This window comes from Labrus mixtus, chromosome 5 (assembly GCF_963584025.1).
Source record: "Labrus mixtus chromosome 5, fLabMix1.1, whole genome shotgun sequence".
Classification (NCBI taxonomy): domain Eukaryota; kingdom Metazoa; phylum Chordata; class Actinopteri; order Labriformes; family Labridae; genus Labrus; species Labrus mixtus.
In genome coordinates, this window is record NC_083616.1 from 16323954 (window position 1) to 16342994 (window position 19041).

Below are 19041 nucleotides of genomic sequence, written 5' to 3' on the forward strand. Positions count from 1 at the left end.
GAACATGAACACACACATAGGCTGAAATACACACACATGCACAAACAGGATCCTAGAGTGGTCTCAGAGTGAGGGGGCTGCCCACAACGAGCGCTCCAGAGCAGTTTTGGGATTCAGTGCCTTGCTCAAGGGCACCTCAGCAGTGCTCAGGAGGTGGACTGGCACCTCTCCAGCTACCAGACCAACTTCCGGACTTGGTCCGTGCCGGGACTTGAGCCGGTGACCCTCCGATTCCCAACCCAAGTCCCTACAGACTGAGCTACTGCCGCCCCATGTGCGGAATGGTCTGTGCAGAGGGTCCTGGTCTGCACACACGTGTCCTCACAGAAGCTGATGTAAGATGTCACAGTGTCAGTGAGTTCATTGAGGTTTGCTGATGCAGCTTCAAAAACACTCCAATCAGTCCTTAGCAGTTTTTAACTTCTGCTTGTAGGTCGGGATGAGGTGAATTAGGCAGTGGTGAGAGAGTCCTAAAGCTGCACGGGGAACAGAGTGATATGAATCTTTTATTACTGTGTAGCAGTGGTCCAGTGTGTTAGCTCCTCTGGTGGGACACTTAATATGTTGTCTGTATTTTTGGAAGTTCGTGGGTCAGATTTGCTCTGTTAAAATCACCAAGAATAATGAGCAGAGAGTCAGGAAGTTTTTTCTCCACGTCTGTAATCTGGTCAGCCAGGTGCTGTACTGCCTCTGTTACACAGGCCTGAGGTGCATAGCAGTCTATTGCCAGCTGAAATCAAACTGCTGGATCAACAGATGACCAGCAAACACACTGACATTTATTTGGAGCTATCTACTTGTGTATGACAGTGGCATCTATGCCTAATCTTTAAGTTAATGCAAAAGCATCTCCTATGCTAGCAATGTGCAGATGCACATTCAGGTGATTTCTAATAAGCTGCACAATTTTATTAATTTTGTACCCATCATTGCAGAGATACACACATGAGGGATGTTCTTGGTATTATTTACAGAAAAATAGTGTTTTAGCTGTCAAGTAGGTTGGGTGGCTAGGCTTGGGGGAGCATTAAGTGTGTATGTGTGTATGTGTGTGTGTGTGTGTGTGTGTGTGTGGTGTGGGTGTCTCTGTGTTTAAATGTTTGGTATTATGTTTTGGATTTACCTTTCATTATGATTTTGTATTACAGATGATTGTATTTATGTTTTGTAAGGACCCTCTCTAAAATGAGATGACGCATCTCAAAGGATTATCCTCCAAATAAATTACAAAAATTACAAAAGTAGCATTTACGCATATTAAATGAATGATTAAATGAGATGTGTACAGGCTTATCAGAAATATGTTAACGTTATCGTTTCTTACAGTATTGCACCTCAGAATAGAAGTCATCTCGAAGACACAAACTGAAACAGCACGCTGACAAGTTCATTTATCAAGTGGAGCCTCTTTATTTGACTTAAAAAAAGAATAAACAAATGAAAAAAACAACCTCCAACTGATGGGGTTGGGTGATGCAAATCACGTCTGTTAAGGCCAGTGGTTACCAAACAGAAAAATCTTTTACACACATTTATCATGCTGTCTGCTGTTTTCTTTCTTTAGATAGTTAATCATGTCTGCTTTTTCCATCAGTTTGTACATCTTCAACACTCTGCTGTAACATAGGAGGCAAAAGTCTGACATCACATGTTTAGAATGTGTTGAAATACAAACCATGAAGAAGAAGCAATAGAAAATTGTTGTGCACTGTTTAATTGAAATACAATTCCCTCAAGAAATTCCTTATAAATGTCTTTCCTCTACTCACTTACTACTTGACAAATAAAACCTACACGAATGGGTTAAATATTTAGGAGTTTGTGAAAAACAATGACAATACCAGCACAAAAGAGCAAAAGAGGGTAAAAAACAAAACGATAAACAAGTCCTCTGATCGTGACAGTTCCAGGCTGGGCTTTAAACTGGACCAGCAGAGCCTGATTGCCATTCCTGACACATTCAGTTACTAAATAAATACTTGACCAACCTAGCATTTGAAAAAATAACTTTGGTTGGACAAAAACAAATTGCCAGTGAACACACTGATACCATATTGAACAGATATTGACCAGCCAGTGGACACACCAACCTGCCACTGGACAAAACTGGACAAAAAACATGCCAGAAACTCTAATCTTCTGATGGCTTACAAGGCCAATGCAGTGGGTAGACAACAACTGCTATAGGATGTACACCCCCATGATGATAGATGGAATTTTTTTAAGTTTTCCTTTTTTATTTCACATGTCCGAAATAAACTTCAAATTAAAAATAAAAGAAAAAAGAAAACCTGCCAATGGACTGACACTGGTGAGCTGACACACACAGACCAACCTGGTGGACAAAATGACTTGGTGGATATACACCAACATAATGGTGGACAAACACCAACTTGTCAGTTGACAGACAATGACATGCCAGTGAACCCTTCGATAAAAAAAAAAATCCTGTCTGCTGGGCAGAAGTTCCAGTGTACAGATGATTACTGCCAGAGGACATACAAAGCTGTTGACGGACAGATAAAAAACTTTAAATGGACAGCCAAGCAAACGATTGCCTTTGGACTTAACAACCTGATGATTGATAGACACAAACCTGCATGTGGACAGACATCAACCTGATGGTGGAGAAACCAACTTGCCAGTACAGACAATCTGCCAATGGAAGCTTCCAAAGAAAGTTTGCTTGCCTGTAGACAGACAATGACTGACAGAGGAGACATTAACCTTAAGGACAGACACAAACCTGCCGTTGAACAGACAACAACAGCCATTTTCTCACTAAAGTAAAATGCACCTGCTGATATAGATACTGACAGATACATCAACCTGCTGCTGGACACAGAGACAAAGCATTTGACAAATTAACTTCCCAGTGACACACTAACAGGCGCTGACCTATTGGTGGACTAAAACCAACAGAAAACAACAACCAGACAATGTACAGACGATGACTGTCAGAAAATACACCTAACTGACAACTGACAGACACAAATCAACTGTTGGCCAAACAACAATAGCCACTGGACAGTCAACCCTGCCGTTGGATTTACCAATCTGATGATGGACGGAACCACACTTGTCTGAAAAGATATCAACATCCCAGTAACAAACAGACATACTGATGGACAAAGGAACTTGCCAGCAATAATCCGATGGACAGACATCAACCTGCCAATAGACAGACATTGACTTGCCAGTATACACACTGTCAGAGGTTGACCTATTAATGGACCAATATTGAACTGCCAGTGGACAGACAGCCACCTGCTGGAGTACAGATGTGTAGATGGAGGCTCCTGAGCTAAAGAAGTAGGATTTCAGTGGCTTCTTGGCATTGAGGACTCCTACGTCACTTTGAAACATACCAGAAAACCAAAGGATTCTGAAGTTTTGTTAAGCCACGAAAAACTGGTTTAATATGTAGTTTGTGATTAACTGTCAGGACCCCAAACAAAATTCTAATAAAACACACCAGCACACACATCCTAGTCAATGGGTTGAATGCTTATTTTGTGGCTTCAGTTCAGTGATCTGACATAATTTTCAACTTGTTGTGAGGATGTGGTAGAGGCTAATAGCGGTACTAAAAACTGAAATATTGTCGGAAAATGTAACCCTTATAAATCTTTTGTATTACTTTTAATGCACAACAGTCATAAGGAACTTATTACTATTATTAGTATTGTTATTACTATCATTACTTCAGAGTCAGAACAGTACATTTGATTTCAGTGTCAGAAAAAGTCACCCGAAGAAAATGTCTTTGTAAAAAATGTGTCGCATTCTTCTGTGCACCATCAAATACTTAAAACATTTCAGTGTCTTTTATTGTGACAGAGTTCCATTGCTGTGATTGTATCATTGTGTTGTTCACATTTGAAGTGCATTTGTGTGAACCTTTTTTAATGACCTTAAAAAAACCTACCAGTCAAAATGTAACTTTATATTTATTTCATTATAGACCACAAAGAACCAAATTGATGAAAAACTTTAGTATAGAGAGTGTCGGGACGTGTTTAGCCTAGCTTTTAAAAAAAAACACCTGTATATGCTAAAGCCTAAGTAGCAGTTAGCATTGGAGCCATCTGTTCACCAGCTACCATACTGGGCATTAGCCTTGCGCTGTATCTGTAACACTCTGAATTATAGGTTGGGTTGTATGTTTAAACTGTTGATTGAACAACCTGACTACAGACCAGCTAGTCGAGTGATAAGATTATCACAACAGTGATAAGCTAGGCTAATAAACTTCTTTTTATCCTTAAGTAACAATATAACTCTATGTTCCTCTGACATCTGTCAAGTCAAAATGAGGATTTGGTTAAGGTTTGTATTTGCTCTTTTAGTTACTGTATTTTGTTTTACATAGCAATATTATGGCACCCAACAAAGTATTATTTTTTCTCTTTTTTTATTGGAAGTTAAGACAATAAAAGTACATGGGGCTTGTCTTTTATTGTGTTATTTTATCAAGTTTTAAAGATAACCTAAATTTATTCTTAACGTTTCTGTTTAACGTCTAGCAGACTAATATTATGGAACTTCTTTGTTCTTTATGTTACTGTATGATGTGATAGAGTGTAACATTATAAAGGACTTGGTGGCCGTTGTTCCAGGCGTACAGCGCTCTGTCCCGAGGGTTGTAGTCGAGCATGGACAGATGACTGTATTTATTGGTCAGAGGAATGTCGATGTACTCATAGGTGGAGGAGTTGGTGGAGTAGGCGTAGTACACTTTGGTTCCACCAGAGTATCCATTAGTCACGTACAGTGTTCCACAGATCATGAAGGCCTCGCCAGCACTGCGTTTTGGATGGTTGGTGGTCCAGCTGCGGATGATCTGTAGAGTGTTTGGATTTAACTGGCTGAGGACGATGTTTCCAGCATTCTGATTGGTAGCATAGACAGCCCAGAGCCCTCCCTCATCCACCATAAGGTCAATGTCAGAATGCCCTCCCCAGGAGTAATGGTACATGTTGTTGTAGCCGGCGAAGTCGAGCTGTCTGGAGCGGCTGATGAGCGATGTGCTGAAGTCGAATTTGATGATTGTGTGACTCTGAAACTTGTTGAAGTAAATGGATCCGTTATAGACCACCTGGCCTGTACCAGACCAGGGGTGAGGCAGGCGATGAGAGGTGAAGTTATCCGTTGTCATAAAGTCATACATCGACTGATACTCCCTAACAAAGCGGTTGTTATGATAACCATCCATGTACCACACCTATAAGGGAAGAAATCAAATGAATGAATGATTTTTAAAAAATCTAGAGTCAAACGTTTCCATAGAATACAAAGGCAATTATTGTCAAAGGGTTGTTGTTTGGTTGATATGTAAACATTTTTATCACTAAAGGTCTGAAAACTATTGTGAGCTTTCAAGTCTGAAAGCTTTCAATTTGTTGAAATGTATTTGAACCCTGATGACTAAGTGTTACGAATTTTCTTGTTGCTTATCTTGTCACAAACGTATATAAGTTGATTTCTCTAAAGATAAATCTAGTTTACGTTATGTACCACTCATTGTAAAACTTGGCTTGAGAAGAGATGAAAAAAACTATTTTGATCACAAAAGCCCCAAAAGCTCTGCAATTAAAAGCTTCTTCAGACACATGCCTTGGTAGTAGCATTGACTGGTGTTAAAAAAGATAATATTTAGTCAACAATCTTCGCTATGGTCGGGTTTCATTTTTTGTATGAAACAAAAAGGCCTTAGTATTTTTTAGTCTGTTTCATACCCAGTTGAACTTGTAAAAGCACATTAAAGATTTAGCTGAAGTGGACTTTCATGCTAAGAGCCATGCTAATAATTTCTTCCTGTTTCTGACTGGTCTGATCACTTCGACTCATCCCAAATATCATTCCCATTAATCCTGTTTCAATCCTGAATCATTGTTGACTAATAAGATTTTTTAAACTTAATAATATAGTAGTAGTAGTAGTAGTAGTATTAGACTTTTGTTGTTTCTGCTGAGACTTAATAGACTTACTCTATTGTCTCCAGCTGGGGCAAGCGGGTCAGTCATCCATGATCCAAATCTAGATCCAGAGGTCTTGATGGTGATTGGTTCAGAGATTCCTGTCAGCTTCCCACAGGCTGAAACATTAGCAAGGCATTATGGTACAGATTAGACAAATACATATGAATGCATAAAGGCGCAGATAAGAACAAAATAACATACAGTTTTTGTTTGTTTGTTTAACTGTCGTTCAAAAACCAACCTTCCTTTTTACCTATTAATATATCTGTTTCTTCACCAATCTGTTTTTTTTGTTTCCGTTTTTTATCTTGGAGGCTACAGTTTATTTGGGCAAACTGTAAATCACATTGAATGATTGTTGATATTTAGGCTAAGAGGAAGGTACAAGTCCCTTGTTGAAAAATAAAGCTGATGCACAAGTGCAAAAAACTCCAGCTTCTCAAGTATCTATTTTTGGCTGACTCCAAAAGACCTTGAAGTCCCATACACACCCATATTAAAATTTCCATTTTAACTTAACAAACTAATATGTTGACAGCTTGGTACACAAAAAAATTGGTCTTATTAGTTATTGTCACTATTGGCTACTGCCATGGATAGGCTTCAAACAAGACCATTTAGTAACCAATGGGTGATACTCAGGCTTCATCCTGTATTATTTACAGTCTATGGTTTAACCCCAGGTGAAGGGAGATCTCTTCCACCGGAACCAATTCAAATTGTGTTCATCTGAGAAATCAAAATCCTGCCTTCTCGTGCCCTCCTTGTACTACCACAGCCAAACATCTACAAGTACAACATGTTAACGTGTTTGCTCACCCAGCCTCTGCATGCAGGCCTTCAGCCGGTCCTCCAGGCTCATAACTCTGCTGTGGAGCTCCTGGTAGTCCAGACCCCCAAGTTGTTCCTGCAGGTTTCCCAGCATATCTGTCACATTAGCTGCCTCCTCCTTAAATTGTCGCACCAGCAGAGCGTCCGCCTTGTAGGCCTCCAGTACTGGGATCAGAGGACGTAACTCCTCCATCTTTTCTTTGATGGACTGATGGACAAACAGACAGCAGACATTAAGATAAATGTCTTGGTCAGACATTTCCACATGTCCTCTGACCAACTTCATCATGGTGGATCCCCCTTAGACTCCATATTAACTTTAGCAGATTTCAACATATCTACAGCCTGGAACAAAAGGTCTGTCTCCCCTCCCAACACAAAAATATGGACACTGAACTTTTACATCGCTCACCTCATAAAATTATATTAAACCTTAAATATATATTGTTAAAGCCCACATTGTCAAAGATGAAGATTCAAACAGGCATTGGACAAACCCTAAGTCACTTCTCAGTGTCTATTATTTATACAGTTCTGAAACTAACACTCATGTCTACACAAGATATTTTGTTGCAGCACATTTGCAGAAGCTGTAGCTCTCTGCCTGTGTAATAAGGAAAGCCATAAGGCACAGTATGGAGTGTAGGTCACCAGTAATCAGATCCTGACACACAATCAATAAAGTTGCATAAGTAAAACAAAGGAAATCACAAAATCCTGTGGGGGGTACACAGTGTGACATGGCTTACCGCATCTCACTGTAACAACAATCTGTACACTTTTAAACACTGTGCCAATTTCCTTTTAAAGGCAGAATATGCAATTTTTTGATCCAGCAGATGTCGCCCTTGAGCACCAGCATGAAACCAAAACAACTTGCGCTGCGTTGTTGTGTTAGCATGCTAATGCTAGCTATCTTTATTATGATCGTATCTTCACATTGTATGTAAATTTACCCAAAATGACGGTGATCTAGAAACGCTTACGTGACATTCAATTAATGAGTTAAGTACAGTATGTTATTCTTCTTTAGTCCCTCAAGCCAACCAACTTTTATACGCAAGGTGATGAGCCGGCTGACCGTCCGGGCGATGTAAACAAAGTGAAGCTAAGTCTCAGAAAGCTCGGAAAGCATCACAGACAGTGGGACTCGAGTGTTATACCCATTGTAGACAGTCATGACTCACAGAGTTATTATCAGAGGATATACTTGATTTCTATTACATTTAAGTGTGAAAAATCGCATATTCAGCCTTTAAGGGAAATATTATAAAACTTACAATGTTTGCACACATGAGGTTTTTGGACAACAATGTGAAGTTGTGTATCTCATTGTATCTCTTTTATGAAATATAATGCTTATGTAAATGTTTAATAGATTGCAAAAAGCTTTGCAAAGTCGTTGATGGCAGTTTAAAGCATGATGTCATGATGTAGGCTTTACCCTGTACTGTCGGGCGATGTTGCTCTCATGTCCATCTTCCACCTGTTTGAATTTATTCTCTAGACCCTTCAGCTGAATTTCCATTTTCTCCACAAACTGCAGATCTCTCTGAGTCCTTTGGTCCAGAACCTCGATGGACTGACTCATATTCTGAACCTGGAACATGGAAACAGATTTTATTTATTACTGCTTTGACAATCGCTTCACTTTTAATGCACCATTATAATAACAGTGGGTTAACAGATTAAACCAGGATCAGTGGTAAAGTAAGTTTCAGTGTATATTCTGCTGTATCATTTAATTTATAACATTACGATACTTCTACTCCAAAGACATAAACACTAAATACTTGTACCTTTGAATAAATATCCCTAAGTCAGGAACACCTGATGTCGCACTGAGCTGTATGCTTGTTGCCCAAGGCTAATTTCATCTTCAGGACAATAAATTCAAAATTTCATATCAAATGTAACTATAATCAGAGATGTCAGTATGGTTCTTAAACATATCTATGAGTAGTATTTGTATGCAGTGGTATAATAATCTGCTGTAATATATCATACCCTCTCCAGCAGCTGTCTTAGCTGTTTTGTTCGAGCATCTCTGGAGCAGACTGACTGCTGAGGAGCAACCACCGTACAAACACATCGACCCTCAGCATCCTGAGCTGAACTGTACACCTGCCAGCCTTCCTCAGGGGTAGAAGGACCTACCTGTTAGACAGGAAGTATGAGGACCATGTTAGAAAGAAGATAACTCGAGTGCAAGGTTAAATTACCAATAACGCCTCTTTCTTCTGCAGGCATGACTGATTAAATAACAAAAAAATAACAGGAGAAAGATTTGTCTTGTGTTGTTTGTATTTGATGTCATCTACAGGGTAAACTTGGTACAGTATATCTGTAATCTGTCAGACTATATATATGATCAAATATATAGATCTATGTATATTAGGCATTCAGGCATCAATGTTGTTAGAGGAGGAGCCAAGGAGTGGGAGAATTGTTTAAATAACAAAATGTGATTCAAAATGTGTGAAATTGTCAAAGATGTGTGAAAACCAGAGACTGTGTTATGTATTAAAATTCATTGTTTTCACTCTGTCTTTATTATTCAGTGTCCCTGCATATAGTCAAGAATTGAAACCTAAGTATGTACATTTACATCAAAAACATAATCTCAAAAGGGGCGCAGAGGTTAGAGCGCGCGCACCATGTATGGAGGCTATAGTCCTCCAAGTGGGCGGTCCAGGTTCAAATCCAGCCTGTGGCTACTTTCCCGCATGTCATTCCCTACTCTCTTTCTCCCTGATTTCCAAGTGTATCCACTGTCCTATCTCTCTAATAAAGGCACAAATTGCCCCAAAAAAAAACCCATAATCTCAAAGACATGAGTTTCTTTCTTATGGACAAGTAATTTAAATTATCTCAATCAATTTCAATGTGCAATCAAATTTAAAGAATCGAAATGACAAAACATTAATTAACAATTTACAATAAGATTTTCGTTTTTAAACCTTAAATAAATCTCTAGGCCATTAAATCAAACAGACAAACCAATAAAGTCTAGGACACCCTTAAAATAAGTATGTCCACTGCTAAACTAGCTCAGTAAAAACTCTAAAAGCTGAAAAAAGAAAAGAAAAAGCTTTAAGCAAAGCTTGGTGCAAAGATTTGAAACAGACACTTCAGTTTTTAAGAGACTTGAGGCAAAGTAAAACCTGGGTTAATAAGCACAGAGACCGGACACAGATTGATACTGTTAGAATAGAAAAGTGCAAAGACTGAAAGCAGAAAGTTCTTAGTGTAGCTTAGCACAACAACTTAAGGCAGAAGATCATTGTTAACATCATTCATCACAGAGAAGCAGAAAGAACCCTGTTAGCATCTATGTTAGTGAAGTTTAGCACACAGACTAGAAAGAGGGGGATACTGTTGACAAAGCTTAGCACAGAGTCAAAATAGACAAATTGCTGGTGTAGCTAAGAACACAAGCTGGAACCAGAGAGAAACTATTAGCTTTGCAATGAAACATATTATTGTTTAAATATTTCAGGTTATTCAATGCACACATATTCTTAATCAATTCATCTAGTGGTCTTAATTTTTTCTGGTCTTAAGACAAATTCGAAATTTTCAGTTTTGAAAATCCTGACTTTCCACAAATACGATTTATTGATCAAATCGATTTATCGCCCAGCCATAATTAGACCTGAAAGAGGAGCTTGTTTTTTAAGGTATTCAATTAAAGTTCTGCTGTTTACTAATTGACCATTGTGACCAGCAGCTCAAATACTCAGAGATATGTTTCTTGTTAAACATACAAATATTAAGCAATTTAGGGGAGACATTGGATTTTCCTTTTGTAAATTGCCTGAGGAAATTGGGAGAGCATTAGCTTAAGCAATATTTCTAGAATGAGCACTGGGAGGGGAACATAGGAGGATAAAGTCCACTTGTTGGAGCATCTGCAACTCAGTTCTTTGTTCCTGCAGACCACTTTAGATTCTAAACAAAATGACTCAGAAGGCTGAGCCTGATCCGTGTGTGAATGAGTGTGAGAGAGTGTATGATTATGTGTGTATGAATGTGTGTGAAACGACTCAATGACATGCTGAGTAAAGCGCTTTGAGTGGTCTGATGAGAGGAAAGCAATGTAAATATTCCCACTATTCGCTCTTAATCATGACGTTTAAAGGATCACCATGTTCACATTTAGGAACGACTTTTAGAGAAAGTGGAGCCAAAGAATAAAATTAGTTTATAGATGTTTAGTGAGACAGAAAAACACAACTTTAAGTTATTGTGATTCCATAAAACACCTGCACGATATGGGGGGGGGGCGGTATCTTTGCGATATCTTTTCTATCTGCGACATATATTGCAATATTAAAAATATAAAATAATAAACATAATAAAAGTCGCCTTTGATGTGTGATTATTTTGTTGAATATTTCATTAATAAAATGAAGTGCGGTTTAAAAATGTACATTAAACAATGGATATTATCTAAAACTCGTTTTTTATACCGCTCTGCTGTTCTTCAGGTTTTGCACTTGTGTTTGCAATATGACCCTCCTGAAGCAAATAAATACAAATAACTTTTTAAAACCACAAAATTAGCACTAATGAATCTGAGGATAGCTGGTAGTTTGCTGAAGCTTCCTCTGAATGCATCAACATGTGCACACGAGTGAGACCTAATTTCTTCTTTAATTTTATACTTTGTTATTTTATTGCGATAAATTCAGCCTTTTGCTGTGTGTTTATTGCTGAAGCTCATATTGCGATAATGATGCAATGGCGATATATTGTGAAGCCCTACACGCCACTATCTTATAACATTATCATTAGCAGCAGTGAAGGTGTATTTACCTGTTCAGCTGTAACAGTTATGGTAGCTGAAATATTGCTACTAACCCTCTCTGTTTTTGATCCTGATTTGCAGTAACCCATCTGGTAATCTAGATCATGTGCACATTTATTGGCATCCATTGGCCAAATTCTTATTCAAAAAACGACTACAAATAGAAGACCTTGATGAGGTATGTATCTATGTGAGGTTCAATTTCCTCTGAACCACTGAGCAAGGCATCCATATAGAGTGTGTGATGAAGAGGTGTAGGCTGGAATAAAATAGACAGTATGGATTAAATATAACTAATAACTTAATGTAAAGACAGATTCAAAAACATAACTTTGAACAAACTGTCCTGGCATCAGTAAAATCGTGTGTATCACATAAAATCATCAAGAGATGTAATTATTTTTACTTCCAGTCTTGATTTCTGTTCCTGTGCTCTGCTTATTTCATCTTCCGCCTAAATATATAGTAGTATTTTCTGCCAAATACGTTAAACATGACCAGAGAACTTGGTTTTACTCAGGCTGTGAGTAAAATAGAGCAGAACAGAATAAAAATTGAATAAAACCAGAGTGTAGCGTTATGGTTCTATTAGAATAGAATTGAGTGTTTGAGATATAGACGAATGAAACATTAAATATTGACCACAGATAAGCAGGACTGGAACATAATAGAGCACAGTGGAATATAAATAGACACATTATATATTTACCACAGTGAAGACTGCACTGAACAGCAGCAGCAGGAAAATGTTGACCAGATTCTCCTCCGACTCCATCTGTGTCAAAAGCACATTCACCTCCTGCTGGTTAAACCTCCTTTGCCTAATTATTAACCTGGTTATCTGTTAACCTGGTTAGCTCTGTTGTTATATATCTGGTTATTTGCTATCTGCCCCTCTGCTCCTCTCTCTTGTCTCTTCTTCCCTGCTCTTCCTTCCTCCTCCCACCGCTCTCTGGTCCCTCCATCCCTGCTCTTCCGCCTCCCTCCCTTCTCTCTTCCTCTCCCTCTCTCGTCTCCTGTACCTGCTCTTCCTCCTTCCTCCCTCCTCTTCTCCCCTCCCTCCTCTCTTTCCTTTTTCTACTTATTCCATCCTCGCTCTTCCTCCTCCCTCCCTCCTCTTTACCACATCCTTCATTGCTCACTCCTCCCCCTCATTTTTTCTCTCTCATCTGATGCTAGGAAGAAGCCAAGTGGAAACAAGATCCTCCAGCTCAGTGTGTTTCTATATGTGGGTTTATGATTGTGTGTATGTGACATCCAATGATTGGCCCATTTTACCACATATCTGTCATTATGTATAAATATGCTTATATTTCTGTATGTTTGTAAATTCACATTCATTTCAAGAGATATTAATATTGATGTGATGTTTCGGTTTATAATGTTTTACTATACAAATTGGTTAATGCTGTTTTGATGTTCAGTGTGATGATGTTTGAGGCTACATCTACAAGACGACAAATTCTGGCAAGATAGCTGACATTTGATTGGCTGAGGGGGAAGGGGCTCAAGGCTTATCTAATGTACTGATTTGATATTTGACAAATGAACCGCCAGACACGGGGGTGGTTAGAGCGCGTCTGTGTGACAGCATTTTCACTAAACATGTGTTTTATTTAGTAGACATCAGAAATATGGACAACAGTGATGGAGATGGAGAGAGACAGTGTGCCATCCAACCATTATCACAAGCCCTTATCTTGTTTACAGAGATACTAGCTGTTATTGGGTGAGTGCAGGATGAACCCTCAACAGCTTGCCAGTCAATCACGGGGCTCACACTATATAGATAAACAGCCAACACACTCACATTAACACCTACAGGCAATTGACCTAACAAGCGCCCTATGGGGGCTGTATAAACATATGTATTATCCCAGCACCATACCAAGGCTCTCTGGGTAGAGAAAACATTATATGGACACAAACATTCACATTGTTTTTATAGTTGTTTTTTCGTGTTTTTTGCATGGTTTAATCAGTTTGTTTTATAAAAACTCTGTAGCCTCTCTCTACTTCCCCCTTCGCCCCCAAACCAGCCAATCAAACTCTTTTTCCTTGCTCGCTAGCTCTACCTTCAAAGTCTTCAAATTTACTGCATTGCTTCCAGCGCATCTATGAGATGCACTGGAAGTGAGATGCCTTCATGCCCCCAGCCCTCTCTGCCCACTCTCAGCTCTCCTAGACCCTGCTGTCCAAGGCCTTCTGCTGCCTCCTCCTTGCCAGAGATCGTGATCTCCTGCAGACAGAGGCTGCTTTCCTATTGTAGGACTAAACCAGATTGATATATTGATTATTGCTGAGTCACTTTCCTTAACTCTGTACCTCGTGATGATGAAGGTGAAGATGATGATGTTTGATTAAAATAGAAACAAAGTGTGAACTTGCTCTGCTACTTCAACAAAAGGCGTCAAATTATTCAAATTTAACTTATTTATGTTCAGGCTGAAGACAATTTGAAACCTTCCTCTGACTGAACACCTACAGGTAACCCACCAGCTCACTGTCCAGTAGGGACGCTCACTGAGGTCAGATGGGTGGAAATGTATCAGTCTGAGCAAGACACAAAGAAAAGAACAGGACGCAGATGGAGGAGAAAAAATGTCCTTAAATTAATCATAATTTTCCTCATTTGGTCGTCATGGAAACAACATCACCATCTGCTGGCACATCAGAGAGAGAGGAGGCGTGTGTGAGCTTGTATGTGTGTGTGTAAACCCTGCTGAGGACCATCTGACACTCACACACAAACTCACACTTACACACAGTGTTTGGAAAGAAATCAACATTTCAGTAAGAGAAGAAGAAACAGGAGAGTCAGGATTTTTTTTTACACTAAATATAATAGAAATACAGTATCTTTCAAACAGTGGACGCAGAAAGCAACAATTTAAAGCGTATACATCAGATGTAATGAGACTTATATCAGACTAAAGTTTTATGACTTCTTGCTGATTTTGTAGTGAAATATTATCTCATCTCAAACATCTTCTTGATATGTTCAATGTAATTATTTTTCCTCTTGGCTACATTAATTTATATGTTATATTTATGATATTCATGATTTGTTAATTAAAAAATAAATCTCTTCTCACAGATACCATGCAAAATGTAGAATCTCTACTCAGGGAACATTTTATTATGGGAAGTGTTTTGGTTTCTATTTTTATACCTTTGTAGTCAGAACATTAACAAATCAAGTAGCAGCAGATTCATCAGTTCAGATATGTTTATTTTAACAGCAGTACAGTTAACAGCTGTTTCATCCCTTGTTTCCATCATAGCATTGATTTACACAGCGATGGTAGTAACGGAGGTCGACTCTGTTTTTCTGGGTTGAAGTGGAAATCGTCACCCTGGCCCTGTCAAGAGACACATTGAAGGCATCATCGCGGTACATCCCGCTGTGCAGCATAGCCTCTGAAAACTGACGAGAGGTCCCTTTAAACTGAGTCTGAAACACACAGACAGAAATATCTTACGTACTGGCCCTTTAAACACATTTAAACATTCTGTTTTACGACACATTTAATAGTTTGTATTTATGAAAAATCATATTCAGCTGCTCTGAATGGAACTTTATTTCAATTCTGCATTATTAATAATAAACATAGGACATGAATACTTTTTTCAAATTTGTAAGTTTACTTGTTTGCTGTCAAATAGTTTTACATATTTCTTATCTTAAATGTACCTATTTATGTTTGCAACTTTCTTTTTAAAATATTCCTGTATCTTTGTTTAAAGTGAAATAAAAAACATTACAAAAACAAGACCAACAGAGACACAACTGATTCCATCTGTCTCACACCTGTCTGTTTTTATCACTTGTATATCTCTCACCTGCATCTCGTGCACAGTTGGTTTCTTGCTGCCATAGGTTTGGTTTGATGTTCGATAAAGTGGGTGACTCTTTTTCTGACTGAAAAAGACACACAGCAGAGTTTTAGCTACAGTGTTATTTGTATTACAAACAATTGATTCTGATTCGTCAAAAATACCACAGTCCCAGTTGAGACCTGAAGGAGGGTTACTGCCCTTTGTGATGTCACAAAGGGAAACTCTCCATTCAGCCTGTCAGAGCACATATTTTCTGAAAAGTGGAGGGCAAAAGATGCTGGAGATGATTCAAAAGAGGAGGGTCGCTGGTTGATGCCGATAGAACTATCAAGAACAGCGGTCGATGTTGTTGTTGATGACTATATTAACTACAAAAAATAAAATAAGTGCTTTTCCTCTGTTCACTGCCTGTCAGCACCTGAGTCCAATAAGACTTACAGCTGTTCATTTGCACTTACTGATGTTGTTTCCTCCTTTCTATATTTGTGTGTTGTTTACTCTCTTATGCTTTGGATAAATATGTCTGCTAAATGAATTGTAGAATAATTTTGGGAGTTGGTACAATGCTAATTTGGCTTTACTAATAATGAAAATGATGAAACTTGTAATGTTCTGTATGCGCCACAATAGTGGTTCCCAGAGGTGTAAAGTAACGAATTACATTTACTCGCGTTACTGTAATTGAGTAGTTTTTTGGTGGACTTACTACTTTTTAAGTCGTTTTTAAAATCTGTACTTTTACTTTTACTTAAGAAGGTTTTCTGTTAAGTATTGTAATTCGCTACATTTTAAATCACATCCGTTACTGAGTAAAAAAATAGGCCTGCTATGAATGATTTTCTCTCATCGCACCGGAGCGACGAGAGAGAGAGAGAGAGAGAGAGAGAGAGACAGAGAGAAGGAGACAGAGAGAGAGAGAGAGAGAGAGAGAGAGAGAGAGAGAGAGAGAGAGACAGAGAGAGAGACAGAGAGAAGGAGAGAGAGAGAGACAGAGAGAGAGAGAGAGACAGAGAGAGAGAGAGATAGAGAGAGAGAGAGAGACAGAGAGAGAGAGACAGAGAGAAGGAGAGAGAGAGAGAGAGACCCTTTTCATGGCTCGTGCCACTTCAGTTAGTGCAGCACGGATAAGCACCTCCACTACAGCGGGTCTACCTGCTGAAGGTGTTAATAAACTGATGTCTCATTGTTTTAAGTCCAAGATGATTAAAATAAGTTGGCTGTGGTTCATACTCTTATCTTTGATGTGCTTTTATTTTGAAGCAGACGTATGAGGAAGTTGGGTATTATAAGCTACTGCAACTTAACACATCTCAGATGTGTGAAAATAAATACTTCAAACCAAACAGACTCAGTTAGAAGCTTCAGTAGCCTGCTAAAACACACAGTGACTAAAACATCTAATATTTAAGCTCATACAGGCTCATCTTAAAACAATAAATGGATTGTCTTTCATCTCAGGTTTAGTTGCAGCTAAATCAGCCTTTGAGGCTGTCTTTGAGACTAACCAGCCTCAGAATAACAAAACTAAAAACACTAAAATACTCTACACTGTTTATGATTGAGACAAAGATCATTTTAGTATTTTCTTAAATAGTTTAAACATTTCCCTTCATAAAACAGCTGATTACTTACTAAACATATAAGCCTTGATTATTTATCCATCAATATTTATATTTTGTTTTTGTCAGTGGGGTAGAAAAGAAAATGTTTATCTGAAAAGATAAACTTTGCAAAGATTGGCCTTTAATTAAAAAAACTTTGAGATTAACATCCTCTCATCCTTTTTTCACGACACACGAGAGTTGCGTTGTTAAAAAAAGTAACTAAGTAACTTTTACATTTTAAACAAGTTACTTTTTACTTTTACTTGAGTACATTTTTAAACTGGTACTATTACTTGTACTTAAGTAAAATTTCATGAAAGTAACAGTACTTCTACTTGAGTAGAATATATTAGTACTCTTTACACCAACCTCTTGATGTGTCCCTAATTTACTAAAAAAATATTCATGCACTAGTTCAGTTTTGCTAGGTGTGTTGCCTTTCACTACAGGTCCCAGCCAGCAAGAAAACAGCCAAATCCTGCCAGTCCATTTTACATTAAAACAGAAATTTAGCCGAATCTCAGCCTTCACCTCTTAGCCAATCCCAAACTTATCCTTACTAATCTATTGCAAAGCAGAAAGCACAGGGAAAGAGCAAAAGGCAAGAAAAGGCCATATGAAGAGGCAAATAGTAAAGAGGACTTACAGGGAACAGGAAAACACCCTTGTAAACTCAATTCAATGTGTCCTGTGCATTTCTAGATGAATTTTTTTTTATACTTAAACATTTTTTCCTTGGGCTTTGGACTTCTTTCTTTTTTTCACTTTGGGACTTATACTTTTCACTCAACTAAATGTGTAGAATGAAATGTGTTGTGTGTTGATGAAACATCATATGAAAAGGCAGCTTTCCTTTTGCTTTGTATGAACTGTGGATGGATTTTTAAACCTCAATGTTAAAACAAGTTCAATACAATATGACATTTTTAATGTCATGTGGAATAATTTGCTATAATCCACATTTGAAATATAGGCTATATGAAGTTTTTCACAAGTAAATAATGTAAACAGGTTGGCCTTTATTAGTCAACCTAGACATAATTGTAATTGTTTTAATTAATAAAATCTCAATGGAATGTATATCTGATTTTGTCCTTATGTAAATCAAGAAAACAGTCCAATGTGTCCTTCTATTTATTCCATTTTGATCTGACTCATCAATCTCTATCTTGAGTGTCAGCAGACATATAGCCTAGATTACTCCTGACCATCATTATCAGCTGACCAGATTGTGGACAGAAAGCTTGGATCTCCTTTTATTGCCTTTTTTTTAACCCCTTAACATATGCTATTTATAATGTGGCTGACTATTGTACTTTTCCAAAATATACTTAAGTAAAAGTAAAAATGACCGATTTAAGAAATTACTAAAAAAAAAAAAAAAAAGTAGGCTACAATAGGCCTATACAAAAACAGGTTACTCAAACAGTAACATTAGTAAATGTAATTAATTACTTTCCACTCCTGCTCAACCAACCGAAGGTCCTGACTCCTCAGAAAATAAAAGTTTTAGACGAAGTATAGGCCTCTTTAGAATATGACAAAATAGTCTTTCCTCCTCGAATCTATAAAATCTTCAGTGTTCTCATGTGTTGTGTTGTTTTGTGTTTTTTAATTCATGAAAAGAATGCTAAAACAAGTCACAAAATGTTCCAATATCCCTCAATTCACACTATATTGCCATGCAACAAGCAGGATAATGTGTCGTTAGCGGGTTGTTGGGGAAAAGTGTTCTTGTCTCTCTGTCTACTATGACCTCAACCCCCGGTTTGACTAGCCTAAATAAACCATACATATGACTTGAATAAGAGTAACCTATCTGTTTAAGACTTTAAAAATAATTTACCTGTAACCACTGAAACAGTCGGGGTTGTTGAACCTAGACGGCAGGTTCGGGTCGGTTCTGTAAACATCGCACGTCTGGACTCTCTGATCCGCCATGGCTGACCCGAGCTTTAGGACCGCAACAACACAG

General features: G+C 38.1%; 2 protein-coding genes across 2 annotated transcripts; both read right to left on the minus strand.

Moving 5' to 3' along the window:
- Window positions 1-1386: 1386 nt before the first annotated feature.
- Window positions 1387-12596, minus strand: olfm1a (olfactomedin 1a). The gene is made up of 7 exons (XM_061038208.1): window positions 12332-12596; window positions 8820-8969; window positions 8257-8412; window positions 6801-7020; window positions 5991-6097; window positions 3037-5224; window positions 1387-2777 (listed from the first exon to the last, which is right to left on the minus strand). Exons 1-6 carry the CDS (start codon window positions 12395-12397, stop codon window positions 4562-4564), a joined length of 1362 nt encoding a protein of 453 aa, XP_060894191.1. The 5' UTR covers window positions 12398-12596; the 3' UTR covers window positions 1387-2777; window positions 3037-4561.
- Window positions 12597-14837: 2241 nt separating this feature from the next.
- On the minus strand, window positions 14838-19041 carry pierce1 (piercer of microtubule wall 1). The gene is made up of 3 exons (XM_061038238.1): window positions 18913-19041; window positions 15466-15544; window positions 14838-15076 (listed from the first exon to the last, which is right to left on the minus strand). The coding sequence occupies exons 1-3, from the start codon at window positions 19005-19007 to the stop codon at window positions 14885-14887; spliced, it is 366 nt and encodes a 121-aa protein (XP_060894221.1). The 5' UTR covers window positions 19008-19041; the 3' UTR covers window positions 14838-14884.